The 15,096-nt window shown below is 43.0% G+C and overlaps 1 protein-coding gene across 1 annotated transcript in view; it reads right to left on the bottom strand.

The window, feature by feature from the left end:
* Window positions 1-4,305: 4,305 nt before the first annotated feature.
* The window catches only part of LOC144682295 (sperm microtubule inner protein 8-like), a 29,686-nt gene continuing 18,895 nt past the window's right edge, over window positions 4,306-15,096 (bottom strand). Inside the window, exons 4-6 of the mRNA XM_078544770.1 lie at window positions 4,619-4,680; window positions 4,455-4,519; window positions 4,306-4,360 (exon numbers count right to left, since the gene is read on the bottom strand). Of these exons, the coding sequence (XP_078400896.1) occupies window positions 4,306-4,360; window positions 4,455-4,519; window positions 4,619-4,680 (182 nt within the window). The remainder of the gene's footprint in view (window positions 4,361-4,454; window positions 4,520-4,618; window positions 4,681-15,096) is intronic.

The following is a 15,096-nucleotide window of genomic DNA, read 5'->3' as shown; positions in this document are numbered from 1 at the left end:
GGATATGAGAGTCGTGAGCAACCCCAACATTAATTGCCCATCCCTAGTTACTCTTGAGATGATGGGGGTGAATTGTCTTATTGAAATCTTGCAGTCTGTGTGGTGAAGGAAAACCCACAGTGCTGATAGGTTGGGAGAGCCAGGGTTTGTTCCCAGCGACAGTGAAGGAATGGTGATACATGTCCAAATCAGGATGTTGAGTGACTTGGAGGGGAACCTGGAGATAGTGTGTTCCCATGCTCCATTTATCCTTCTAAGTGCTGGGGGGTCATGGGTTTGAGAAGTGCTGTCAAAGGTGCCTCCCTGAGTTGTTACATTACATCCTGTACGCTACAGCCATGGTGAGCCAGTGGTGGAGGAAGTGCTGATCAAGCAGACTTGCCTTGTCCTGAACTTTTTATTTCAACTGAAGAGGTAGGAAGTGTAACTGTACCATTCGTTCTCACCAATTCAAAAGATGTACCAGCATAACACCAGCACAATCCTTCTAAATCTTTTTTTTCTATTCACTCGTGGGATTTGGGCATTGCTGGCTAGGCCAGCATTTATTGCCCATCCCTAATTGCCCTTGTTCAGAGGGCATTTTAAGAGTCACATGTAGGCCAGACCAGATGACGACTGCAGATTTCCTTCCCTAAAGGACATTAGTGAACCAGATGGGTTTTTACAACAATCGACAATGGTCATCATTAGACTCCAGATATTTTTTGAATTCAAATTCCATCATCTGCCTTGGCAGGATTTGAACCTGGGTCCCCATTCCATTACCCTGGGTCTCTGAATTACCACCCAATGACAATACCACTATGCCACCGCCTCCCCTGAATCTGTGAATGATTCAGCCTATTCTTTTAATGCAGATGATTCACTGGGATATCAAAAGGCACTTTTGCCCCTCTCCCTCTCTCTTACACTTTCAATCATTCATGTGACCACAAAAGTCAATGAAATGGTAACAAACTCACAAATATTGGCAACACTGTTACACTGATACCAAAAGTACAGTATAACTTAGATGTAAGTGCCTGTATTACCACGAGATAGTGGGTACGAAATTAGGCTTGGTGGCACCTTTTGTTTGAATGCGACAGGGACTAAAATGGCACCTGATAAGCATGCACAATTAGGCCATGGGTCATGCCAGAAGTAACCTTGATGAGTGTGTTAGCACACATGTAGCTAACATCTGCTGGAAGTATGCAGAGTGGACAGATCATGCCAACAGTGCTATTTTGGTGCTCAACGCTCCAGCTAATCCTCTCTCTTAACCACATACACATTAACACATGTTTAGCAACAGGAAGGATCCCCACCAGTGCTATTTAAAGGGATCATCAACTATTTACAGGTGAGTTGCTGGTTGCTTTCTTCTGGCTGCTGCTACAATTCTACAAGTGTTTGGTGCTTTCCATAATTCTTTCAAGTTGCAAACATTTACAGGGAATGGTGTGGCAGGTGATAAAGGAATATTTTCCTGACTTCAAGGTTTCTGGACCAACCAGTTGCTCCCAGACATGGATGCACTAGAAGACCATTAGTATATTGCATGACTTGGAGAATGAACAGAGGTCACACAGAGCAGGACAAACTGCTGGAAAAGGAAAGAGGAGCAGGAGGGGAGAAGGGATCTCAGCAGGAGGCCATATCACCCAGGGTGTTCAGGGGCAATTGTCCTACCTCAACCTCAGCAAGGAACAATGCCTATGATGTCTGAAGTTCAGTAAAGATGCCCTCACTGAAATCTGCTACATGCTGCAGTCACAGCTGCAACCTTAGCGCAAGGTGAGGAACACATTGTCGCTGGCTGTGAGAGTGACTGTGACAATGAAATTATATGTTTGGAGTGGAAGAAATTTGCAACATTTCATGGCTTGCCATCCACTGTTGCAAAGAGACGTCATTGAGGCTCACTATGTAAAGAGAGCTGATACTTATCATTCTTTTTTTTCCAGACATCAGCAGGCAGAGCCAGCATGCAGTCTCGCGAAGATTGCAGGCTTTCCCAGGGTGTCTTTGATTGAATGTTCATTGCTTTGCAGGTGCCACATGTCAACTCTATCCTATATCAGAAACAAAAGAGATTCCATTCCTTCAATGTTCAACTGTTGTGTGACCATAGGCAGCAAATCATACAGATCAATGCCCAGTACCTTGGCAGTAGTCATGATGTCATCATTCTGCGGCATCCATTGTGCTCATTGTATTTGAATCACCACAGCAAACATAAGGGTGGTTACTGGGTGACAAGGACTATCAATCGAACACTTGGCTCATGACTCTGGTGCACAACCCATGCAGACGTGTGCAGCATACATACAATGAAAGTCAGGCAGCCAAATAAAATGTGATAATGCAGCCACTAGTGTGCTGAAATGCTGAAACAACTCTTCTACTACCTGGAGCGCTCTGGAGGAGTCCTGCAATACTCAGCAGAGTAGGTGTCAAGATTTGTGATTGCTGGACTTCTGTGGCACCCTGCAGGTCCCTTTGTACACGTAATCCACAGCCTTAGCTTCCACTGCAGCACGCGTGTTGGTTGACTACTGCTTGAGGTGCAATGGAAATGACCATCGGATGCTAAACCATGGTTGAGCCCACAAGTATGTTAATGGAGTAGTCCATCCAAGCTTCGCGCTAAGTCCTGTAACAAGTTGGTGCTGAACTCCTCCATGCTGCTTGACACTGAAAACAGGCTTTCTGGCAGGCTTCCCAATGCACCGAGCATTTGGTTGTAATTGGTGATCAGCGATGTTGCTTCCAAGCTGCATGGCCATGCAGCAACCCAGAAGTTCTCACGAAGGCTGTGCACAAGTTGACCCCGTTCAGTTACTGTGCTTGCACAGCCATGCAAAAAAAAAATTAAAGGGTCCATGCACTTAAATGCAACAGCTACGCACTAAACATTTAGAGAATACGTTGCCCATCAGTGTAACTCACCCTCTAGCAAGCTGGTACCTGCAGTGTCATTGCTCCCTGCCCTGGCTGTAGTGTAGTTGTATGCAGTATTGCACCATGTGCACATCCAGCCTCTAATCTATCGTCCAAGATACGTGCACTATCAGTATCTGAGTTGGTAGCTGCAAGTGTGAAAAGCGATGGTGCTGTTTCTTCATCGTCACTCTCTTGTTGGTGTTCCTCCACTGCCTGGTCAGGTTACACCTCTTTAGTATCGCAAAGAGAAAAGGCACAAGTGTAGGGTAAAGTAAGAGGTGCAGACTTAGAAGAGATAGAAAGTGGGATATGAAAAGGAGGATTAGGTGTGAAGATACCATTATCTTCGATGATTTTAGCCCCACCACTGGCCACAGTTTCAGTAATACCTGTTCCAAAAATGACCAGTACTGTCTCCTACTTGAGGTTAGGAACACCTGTCCCTCTCTCGTTAACTCCTGCTGCCTCCAGTTGTTTAACATCTTGTCCTGGAAGGGTCAGGGAACTGCGTCAATAACTCTGGTGCAATCTATTTGGGCGATACAATTGTCATGGTGGAAAAGCTGGCATTGTGTGGAAGCTGTGAGATGTGGTTGTGGGGCTTGCAGCAATGCTAAGTGATTGAGGGTGAGGTGAAGCTATGAATGTTGGCGATAAGTCCTGATTGACAGAGACTGTTGGTAAATGAGCGATGGGGCTGTACAATTTGAGCGGTGACTGAGGCTAGCGGTGCAGTTAGTAGAACATGGTATTTGAAGATGCACTCGTTGACCATGAACGTAAAATCATTGAACTTGTTGTGGCACTGTATCCAGTTCGCAAGGCTTGACTTTTGTCATTGGCCTCCACAGCTATTTGCTCCCAATGCCTTTTGACCATGTGTCTGGAGGGTCGTCTGCCTTCCTATGGATACAGGACAACTCTCCTCCTCTCCACCTCTTCCAGCAACATCTCCAGTACCGCCTCCGAAAGTCTTGGAGCCTGTCCTTTCTCACTTTGTGCCATTTCTCACTTTTCTCTGGGACAGTTTCACTTCCTGTATGACTCCCAGTACCTGCTCCAACCACAATGCACTCCCCTTTAAGAAACACAGGCCAGCTTTAAGCTGTGCAGGCTATGTTTAAGTGGTGCTGGGAAGTTACAACTTTGGGCCTCCTGCTGATGTGTGCAGGCAAAGAACAGCTGGCTAATGCTGGCTGCATGCAGAATTCATTCTAATGAACAGGTAACACGAAATTGGCATGCTGCATGAATTTCAATCAACAGGCACAGGTTAATTGCACCAATTTTCGTGGACCATCCAACTTAGCTCCCAATAAGTACAAACTAAAGAGTGTAAACTAGAAAAATCACCAACATCCTTAGAGTGCTGTGCTACAAAGTCAAACACAAGTACCTGAATGGACTGGACAACCTTCTGTATCGGTTCCTGTTGAATAGGGGAAAAAAATTTCATTTTAAGTGACAGGATTAGAAGTAAAACTCTGCAGCAATTTGATGGAACAAGCTTTATCTGGACTTACCAAGTTTCAAATGGGACAGGCTTCTGATCATATTTGTGCACCGATGGCTCTGAATGAAGGTAATACTGAAAGGGGGTACAAGGTGGTCATTTTAAAATGCTAAAGGAGGATTTATATAACACAGTGCTGTAGAACATTGAGGGAGAATTAAACTTTGACTCTACCTTCCAGGACTGGGTAATGTTGGGTTTCAAATATCTGACAGCGTAACCAGAGTAGTGTACATCTAAAAGGAATGCGGAAAATAATGGCACTGGTCAGTGTGCACACCTAAAATGTAACATATACTAACTGTGTTGTACTGTTCTAATGTATGACATAAACTTAAACATAAACTGTTGCAATGTGTTATTATATAATTACATAAAAGGGCTTCTCAATCTTTTTGCTTCCGAGGGCCTCCTCCCATATTACAAAAATTCCATGGATCCCCATAACACAGCAGAAACAATTTTTCTGTATAGAGGTTAGTTATACAATTAAACATATATAGTTATTATTTTTGTCTTACTAACTTAATGAGGAATTTGTTGCTGGTGTTGAGCAACATTCTGTCAAGATGTGTAGGTATCTTCAACAAGCACACCTGCATGTCACGTTCAACGTTAATGCTACATACTCAGAATTTTGTTTCCATTGGTGTCATTGCTGAAACTCCAGCTTCACGTAAGTAGATTGTACTAAATGTGACCAACATTTTTAGTGTGTGAAAATACAGTGCCACTGTCTACAACCAGCCCAAAATACTGGATCAGATAAGTGCACTGGAAAACGGGTGCCTTGACATGCATGACTGAGTGCAAAGCATCAACTATTTTTCTGGCAATTCCTGCACTGCCTGAGGCATTGCTGCCTTGTCATTGTGACAGAACATGAAGGGCCATGGAAGCTCCAGTGTGGCCAATGTTTAACATATCCCAAGACATCCACACGACAACAGCACCTCCCAGGTCCTTGATTGTTCTGCACCTTGCCACAAAATGATACACATTCTGATTGGACCATTAATGTCTGTTAGAGAGAAGGGTGGATCTTCTTTTCCCTTCAGGATTGGATTTTTTTGGGGGTGGGGGGGGGCAAGACCATATATATTTAAAATTGCTTAATGTCAATTTAATTTCAAAGTAAGTTTAATTTCACTTAAAGTCCATGTGATAACTTGGCAGGACAAAAACACTAGTGCACACACATGGAATTCTAGTACCCATCTGAACTGGTTTATTCTGGTTTTGGTTTATACACATATATACACAAATGGCCACAAGAGGATGCTATCACACTCCTCCTCCTTAATGAAAAAGTTACACAGTGTTTAAATTCCAGACAACTTATATACATTTTCTTGTTTTTCATTTATTTACAAATCCAACTTAACCACTGGTTTCTTTTTTCTAAGAGGATATTGCGTATCTTGACCCAAACTTTCAAAACTTGGGGAAGGACCTTGACCCATTTTGGCCTGAGTCTGAGCAGAAGTCTTCTCCAGCAAAGACTGGTTTTGCCCTTGACCTTCAATTGAATTTTCACTTCATCAGACATGTCTGTCTGACTCAGATCCTAACTGGTTTCAGGTACAACTTGTTGAAACTATACGCGTATCCTAACTCCCCAATTCATCAGATTCATTTGATTCTTCCAGCTCCCTTCTTCTTCGTGAACCTCTGAAGGTAAAACATGATCTACATGTACAAACTTAACTTTTCCACTACCTAACATCTTGATCAAATATGTGCGAGGACCACATATTTTCACAGCTCTTCCAGTAGTCACTTCAACCACTTATGATGATGATCTTTCACCTTAACCTTCCAGTTTAAATTCCATCTTCTATCTCTCACTCTACCCCAACATGACTCTCTTTCTGCCTGGATTGTTGTTCTACCACTGACTGTGCTAAATGTGGCTTCAGCAATGAAAACCTTGTTCTAGGCTGCCTTCTAAGAAACAATTCAACTGGCATTCTGACGGTAGTAGTGGGAAGTGTGTTATGATAAATAACAAAAAAAATTGCCAGTTTTAACAACAGTTTTATCAGTCAAGAACAACTGACATTTCTTCCAATTTGTATCGAGCATTTGTTTAACAAGAGCACTCTTAACAATTTATACTGTGCACTCTGCTGTTCCATTTGAAACAGGATGATATGGTGGATCTCTAATGTGTTTTACCCTGTTCATGCTCATGAATTTTACAGACTCTTCTGAACAAAATTGAGGTCCGTTGTCAGACACAATTTCCTCTGGGAACCCATACGCAGCAAACAAACTACGCAAAATATCTACCGTTTTGCTCGATGTTCGATTCATCGGAACCCCCTCAACACACTTTGAATGACTATCTATCACAAAAAAAAGCTGTTTCTCTTCAAATTCCACGAAATCTATGTGCAACCTCTGCCACACTCTAGCTGGCCATTTACATGGTTGCAAAGGTACCAATGGCGGTTTCTTTGCTACTGCTTGACGTATTCTACACTGTTTGACTGTGTCTTCTATGTCCTTATCTAACCCTGGCTACCAAAGATAGCTTCTCGCTCGACTCTTTGTCAAGCTCATCCCTAAATGTTGATTATGAAGATCACATAGCAACTGCGATCTGTACCTTCCAGGAATTACGACTCTGGCTCCCCACATAACACAACCTTTATCAACTTACAATTCTTCCGTGCGCATAAAAATGGCCTGATTTCTAAATCCAATGTCTCTATTGGCCACCTGTTTACGATATAGTCGTATACTCTTGCCAATACATGGTCCCTGCGAGTTGTTCTACCAAAATCATCTGCTGTGACTAGCAACTCATCTACGTGTGAAAAGAAAAATACATCTTCCCTGTTGGGCTGTACCTCCGATGGGGAAGGGAATCTAGACATTACATCGACATTACAATGATCTTCCGATTGTCTGTACTTAATGTAGTACTTATAAGCTGACAAAATCAAAGCATTCGGGCTGCAGCTAAAGTGGGTACAGGAGACTTTGTATTCAATTTTGCTGTCAGTGGCTTATGATTAGTTTTGATCATGAAAATATGACCATACAAGTATTTATGAAATCTTCTTCCTCCAAAAATCAAAGACAATGCTTCACGTTCTATCTGAGCTAATTCTGCTCACTGGCACTGAGGCTGCATGAGGCACATGCAATCAGTCTCTCCTCACCATTATCCAACACATGAGAGATCACAGCACCTATTTCATATGGAGGCATCACATGCTAGCTTATTCCTTTTGGACATACCATAACGTACCTGGATTGTACCATCTACCAATTGACTTTTACACAACTGGAATGCTTTGTCACACTCTTTTGTCCAGTTCCATGGAACACCCTTCCTCAAGAGTCTGTTCAATGAATGCATTAAGGTTGCCAAATTTGGTATGAATTTACCGTAGTAATTCACTACGCCAAACAAAGATCTGAGCTCAGAGATATTCTGAGGATATGACGTATTTCTTATTGCTTGAACCTTACCCTGGCAGGTTGTAACCTATCTTTGTCGACCCTATGACCCATGTACTCTACAGAGTTTTGAAATATTTCACATTTGTGTGCACATGCCCGAACTCCATGCTTTTTCAAATGTTGGAGCACCTTTTTCATTCTGTCGTCATGGGTCTGCCTGTTTGGAGCTGAAGTAAGCCTGTCATTAAAATAGCACACTACTCCCCGAATTCCTTGCAGAATTTGGTTCATTGCTGCTTGGGAAATTCCAGGGGCTGAAGAAACATCAAATGGCAGCCTATGAAACTGAAATAGACCCATGTGTGTATTAATAGTCAAATATGACTTAGACTCATCATCCAACTCAAGTTGCAGATAGGCATTTGTCAGATCTAACTATGTAAAAAATTTGACCTCCTGATAACATTGTGAACAGATCTTCTAATTTGGCAAAGCATCGGGTGGATTACATTCCAGTACCTGATTTACGGTTACCTTATAATCACCACATATTCTTACACGGCCATCTGACTTTGGTACTACGATTATGGCAGTAACCCAATTACTCTGTTCTACCTTAGAGATAACGTTCATAGTTTCAAGTCTTATCAGCTCTTGCTCTACTTTCTCCCTTAGAGCAGAGGGTATTGGATGAGGCCTGCAATAAACTGCTCTTGCATTCCTCTGAACCTGTACATTAGCCTTGCATCGTTGAATTCGATTGCCAGTTTCACTAAACACCTGAGGGTACTTGCTTCAACAAGAAAAAGCTCATTCCAATTTAACAAGTGCTGCTAACCAGTTTCTTTCTACAAGGCTGGTTTTTCACCCTTCACCATGATGATGGGCAATTTTGCACATTGCTCCTTGTATGTGACTGGAACCAACACACTTCCCATTATGGGAATTTTCTCTCCTCCATCACTTCGCAATTCTATGTGTGATTTCTTTCATTGGGGCCTTCAGCCTACTCAGCTGCAACTTAATTGCTTCAACAGATGACTAGCGGTTGTTAACTTAAACTTCTTTCAAGTCATGTTCACCATGTCCATGGAGAATGCTGTTTGGCAAGCTAAGCCAAAATTCAACTTTGGCCATGTCAGCAACTTACTGCAAATGTGCTCACCTTTTAAACTGCACGAAAATCAGTCCTACTCTCTCTTGAAATTGTCCAAAATTACAATGAATGGACAGCTTTTTCAAAGCCACAATGAACTCTCCAATGTCCTCACTGGAAAACTGGTTTCCTGTTCCAAACCGAAAGCTCTCTGCATTCTCCAAAGGCTCGGGATCGTAGTGATGCTCACGCTTACGCAAAATATTAGACAGCTTTTGGCTTAGCAGGGGCGAGAAAATTCTTGAACAGCTCATACACTTCTGAGCCTGTTTCAGTCAGAAATATTGCCCTTTTCTTTTCATCCACAGCCCAATTAACAGCTGGATTATCAGGAACTTCGAGGATATTATTAGCAATAAAAAACATCTGTAGCTACTCCCCATGACTAGTCATAGAGCAAGCCTTTCCCCACATTTTTTTAGCCCAGACTAAAGTGGCGTCACTGCTGCGCTGAGGAGGCAGTCTTGATCCAGCAAGTGGCACCTTTGACAACAGTGCTTAAGTAGTGTTGGCTCCTTCACTCCCTCCTCAACCCCAACCCTATTGTGGACCCCTTGAAACTTTCTCACAGAATAATAATGTCTGCATACCCCTGGTTGAGAACCCCTGATATGAAGTACACACATTTTGTTATTATATGGCCATGATGAATCATTTTAACACAGCACAACCAGAAAGTGAAAGCACAGAGTGAGACAAGGCCTGAGTGCGATGAGGAACAGGTGCTAAGTTGGGAATTTGGTACAGGTGGCATACCTCTGGCAAGTTTTTCTCAAGCTGCAATTTAGATTAACAGTCAGACTCTGATTTAGAACTTTAAAACTGCAAACTAGTTAAGAAACTTAGTTTAACAGAAATTGCTTGGCAGTAGCAGTTATCTGTCAATCAACTAAAAGTGGCTTCCTGAAAAGGTGTTAATTACTGTACCAGGAAGCTGAATTAGCAGTTGCAACGTGGGTGTGAATCATCAGCTTTCTATAAAAGCTGCCAGGTTTTGTGACAAAACAGAGTGAGAGCACAGAGTGCAAAGAGTTCTAAGTCAGGAATTTGGTACAGGTGGGAAACTCGGAGAAGAGAGTGAAAGGGGTGCGACTTTCTATATCCTTTTTCAGCCTCCAGCAGCTGATCAGTGTTGTTCTTTTGTCTCCAAGCAAGGAGAATTGCTATTATTTTAGCTGTTTAAATTAATAACTAATTCAGTGATTAAATAAATAAGGTTAGGCAGACATGGCAGGGATGGTGGTGTGCTGTAACTGCAACATGTGGAAATCTGTGGAATGCACTGCAGTCCCAGATAACCATATCTATATAAGTGCTTGCAGATTGAGCAACTTCAGCTCAGATTGCTGAGCTGGGGTTTGAGTTGTAGACACTGTGGTGCATCAGGGAGTGGGAGAGTTACCTCAACACTTTGTTCCAGGAGGTAGTCACACCCCTAGGGTTAGGTAGAACTTTAAAATTGGTCAATAGTCAGGAACAGGAGGGTGTGTCTGCGAGTCAGGCAGGTGTGGGAATCCAACAGGTAGTGATGGAGGAGCTTCAGCCCTTGACATTGACCAAGAGGTACAAGGTACTTGCTACTTACATGGATAAGAAGAAGGATTGCAAGGTGGATGAGCAAACTTACCATGGCACCGTGGTGCAGGAAGCCATTTAAGTGGAGGAAGTGAAAAGGAATGTGGTAGTGATAGGAGACAGTAAAGTCAGTATAGACTGTTCTCTGTAGCTGTGACCCAGAACATGAGCTCTGAAGGCTGTGTTGCCTGCCTGGTGCCAAGTCTAAGGACATCGCCTTGAAGCTGAAGATGAATTTGGAATGGGAGGGGGACGATCCAGTTGTCTTGGTCCACATAGGAACCAATGACATAGGTCACACTTAAAATGATGTTCTGCTGAGAGAGTTTGAAGAGTTAGGGCCCAAATTAATACTCAGAACATCAAATGTAATCATCTCTGGATTGTGACCGAGCCATGTGCCAATTGGCATAGGGTCATGAAGGGCGGGGCTCAAAGAGTGGTTTCGGAAGAAGGAGTCTTAATTCATAGGGCACTGGTACCAGTACTCAGGAAAGACAGAGCTGTTGTATTGCAATGGGTTCCACTTAAACTGAGCTGGGACCAGTGTTCCGGTGAATCATATAACTAGGGCTTTAAACAAACATGGGACAGAACTTTCCTCCCGTCGGGGGGGGTTGTGCAGAGGTGGGCGGGAACGAACCCAATTGGCACCCCCAATCGGGTCCACGCTGCCATTTTACGTGGGAAGGCCAATTAAGGCCCGCCCAGCATGACGCGCCTGGAAGTGCTGATCGCTCCCTGTGCGGGCGGGGGCAGGGGGGGTATTCCCTGAGCCGTGGCCTGCGCTCTTTCGCACATGCGCATGAAAGAGCGCAGAAATCTCCCTGAGGCACAAAGGTGCCTCAGGGAGATTAGTTTATGGTTTAAACATTTAAATAAAGAAATTAAAAGCTTTTAAAACATGTCCCCTCATGTGACAGTGTCACATGAGCTAGGACATATCATTGAATTTTTAAACACATCATGAAACCTCATCCCACCCTTGGATGAGGTTCCATGAGAAATGCAAAGGCTGCCTGGGCTCTTCACCTGCCCGCCAACCTTAAGGTTGGATGGGCAGCTCATTTTATTAATTTAATTAATAAACAGGCTTTTGACAGTTTAGTGGGCGCGCGGCCAAGTTGGCTAAATGACGCGTGGTGACATTGGGACCCCTGCCCAACGTCACCGCAAGTCAGTTTACGTGTCGGAGAGCAGGCCCTGGCCCCGCTTGCTGACCTGAAAATTCTTCCCACAGAGTGGGGGAGGGTTTGGATGAAGAGAGATTTAGAAATCCAAAGAGAAAAGTTGAGGCAACAGAACAGTGTAGCGATGCAAGTAAAGACAAGTAGAGTGGGACAGGAAGTCCTGTGCTTCAGTGAGTAAGGTCCATGAAGGGAATAGTTGTAAAAAAGTGAAATTAAAGGTTCTTTATCTGAGTGCGCAAAGCAATAAGAAAGATGAACTAGTGGCACAAACAGAGATAAATGGTTTCGATCTAATAGCCATTGCAGAGACATGGTTACGAGGTGATCAAGATTGGGAAATTAAATACCCCAGAGCACACAACATTTTGAAAAGACAGACAGAATGACAAAGGAGGAGGGGTAACCCCAATAGTAAAGGATGGCGTAAGGACATTAGTGAGGAAGCATCTTAGCTCAGAAGATCATGAATTGGAATTAGTATGGGTGCAGATTAAGAATAGCAAGAGTCAGAAGACGCTGGTGGGAGTAGTTTATAGGCCCCCTAACAGTAATTATATTGTTGGACAGAGCATTAAACAAGAAATTATTGGAGCATGTAACAAAGACAATGTAATAATTGCGGGGGACATTAATCTTCATATAGACTGGATGAATCAAATTGGCAAGGGTGGTCTAGAAGATGAGTTTGTAGAATATTTTCATGACAATTTCCTGGAGCGAGACATTGTGGGACCAGCTAGGGATAAAGCTAAAATAAAAACAGAAAATGCTGGAAAAACTCAGCAGGTCTAACAGCTTTGTGGAGAGGGAAACAGAGTTAACGTCTTGAGTATGACCCTTCTTCAGAGCTAAGGATAAAGCTATTTTTAGATCTAGTATTGTGCAATAAGGCAGGTTTAATTAGTAATCTCATAGTAAAAGATCCACTGGGAAATGGTGAACATAATACAATTAAAATTCATGTTAAGTTTAAAAATGACATACACCAATCACAAGCAAGAATCTTAAATTACATAGGCATGAGGGAGTATGCAAGGCTGATTGAATAAACAGATTGAAGGGCATGGCAATAAATAAACAGTGGGAAATATTTAAAGAAACAATCCAAAATCTTCAACAAAAATACATTCCAATGAAAAGCAAAAATTCAGTAAAAGACATTGAACCGTGGCTTTCTCAGGAAGTTAAGGATATTATTAGATTAAAAGAAGAGGCTTATAAGGTTGCAAAGAACAGTAGGAGATCTGAGAATCAAGAGTGTTTTAGAAACCAGCAAAGCACCACTAAAAAGTTGATCGATCTGAAAAAATAGAATATGAAAGCAAACTAAACAAGAATGTAAAAACAGATTGTAAAAGCTTTTACAAATATATAAAAAGGAACAGAACAACTAAAGTAAACATTGGTCCCTTGGGCCTGAATTTTACAATGCTGGGGCACATCGCTCACCCTCCCCATTAGAAAAATTGGTCACAGACCGACTTTTAAAAAAAGCCTACCCTGCAGCAATACTACACTGGCAGTGGTCTTAACAAGCAGAGAGTGGTACTACTGCACCTCAGTGGAAGAAAGTCCCCCCCTTGAGAGCTGCCAGCCTACTTGATTGGCTGACAGCTCTTGTAGTCCCAGCAGTTACAGAACTCAGTAGTGGGTGCTGCTGGGACTGCAAGGAGGCCCACAAAAAAGTACCATGGACACTGGACCCTAGTAAGTCCTGGGCTTTTTGGGCAGGGAGGTCTCAGGCACCTTAGGGAGGGGGGGTGGGGAGAGGGGTTGGAATACAGGCAGGGAGGCATAAAGAGGTACGATCTTAGTTGGGGGGGTGCCTCGATGCACACAGGGCACACCCCCCACCAAAGGATGTACCTATCGTTCCTTCCTGCCTTTTCACCAACTTTGGTGATAACCAGCCTTCCCACTCTTCCCCTCCTTCCACTTCCCAGTGTTTTAAGGCAGTGGAGGTGGATTGAAGTCCTTAAATGGCTATTAATTGACCACTTAATGACCCCAATAAGCTGAAGGGCATGGGGGGAGGAGGCTAGTGGGCACCCTGCTCAAACACACCCCCGCCCCCCCAATATTATGGGGACCAGGTCAGGGGTAGGCAGGAATCCACCTGTTATATTTTACGTGCCCCTACCCCTTCCAAAAACATGCCTGACAGGGGGCTATAAAATTCCACCCCTAGAAACAACAAGGGGAGAAATTGTTATGGGGAATGAGGAAATGGCAGAGACATTTAACAAATATTTTATGTCTGTCTTCACTGTAGTAGACACAGGTTGCAAACCAGAAATAGAGGGTTACCTAGGTGCTAAAAAGAGTAAGGAAATTAAGCAAATTAATATCAGCAGAGGATAAATATTGGAGAAACATAAGGGAGTAAAATCCAACAAATCCCCAGGATCTGATGGCCTACATCCTTGGGTTATAAAAGAATTAACTGCAGAGATACTGGATGCTCTGGTTTATGATTTTCCAAAATTCCCTAGATTCTGGAATGGAAGTCAGCAAATGTGACACTGTTATTCAAGAAAGGAGGGAGAGAGAAAACAGGGACTACAGGCCAGTTAGCCTGACATCAGTCATCAGGAAAGTGCTAGAATCTATTATTAAGGAAGTCTTAACGATGAACTTAGAAAATCATAATGTGATCAGTCAAAGTCAACATAGTTTTACGAAAGGGAAACCGTGTTTAACAAATTTATTAGAGTTTTTTGAGGACGTAACTAGTAGGGTACATAAAGAGGAACCTGTAGATGTAGTATACCTAGGGGAACCAGTAAATGTAGTATACCTAGATTTCCAAAAGGCAGCTGCCAACAAAAGGTTGTTAGGCAAGATAAGGGCTCATGGAATTGGGAATAATATATTTTTTTATTCACTCATGGGATGTGGGCATTGCTGGCTAGGCCACCATTTATTTCCCATCCTGAATTGCCCTTGTTCAGAGGGCATTTTATGAGTCAGCCACGTTGCTGTGGGTCTGGAGTCACATGTAGGCCAGACCAGGTAAGGACAGCAGATTTCCTTCCCTAAGGGACATTAGTGAACCAGATAGGTTTTTATAACAATCGAACATGGTTTCATGGATTTCATCAGACTTTTAATTCAAGATTTTTATTGAATTCAAATTTTACCATCTGCCAGTATTTGAACCCGGGTCCCCAGAGCATTACCCTGGGCCACTAGAATACCAGTCCAGCGACAATACCTTTATGCTACCACCTCCCCCTAAGCATTAGCATGAATTGAGGATTGGTTAATGACAGGAAACCAAGAGTAGACATAAATGGGACATTTTCAAGTTGGCAGGC

This window comes from Cetorhinus maximus, chromosome 6 (assembly GCF_964194155.1).
Source record: "Cetorhinus maximus chromosome 6, sCetMax3.hap1.1, whole genome shotgun sequence".
Lineage (NCBI taxonomy): Eukaryota > Metazoa > Chordata > Chondrichthyes > Lamniformes > Cetorhinidae > Cetorhinus > Cetorhinus maximus.
Note: the sequence above shows the minus strand (reverse complement) of the source record. Positions and strands in the feature narration are given on the sequence as shown.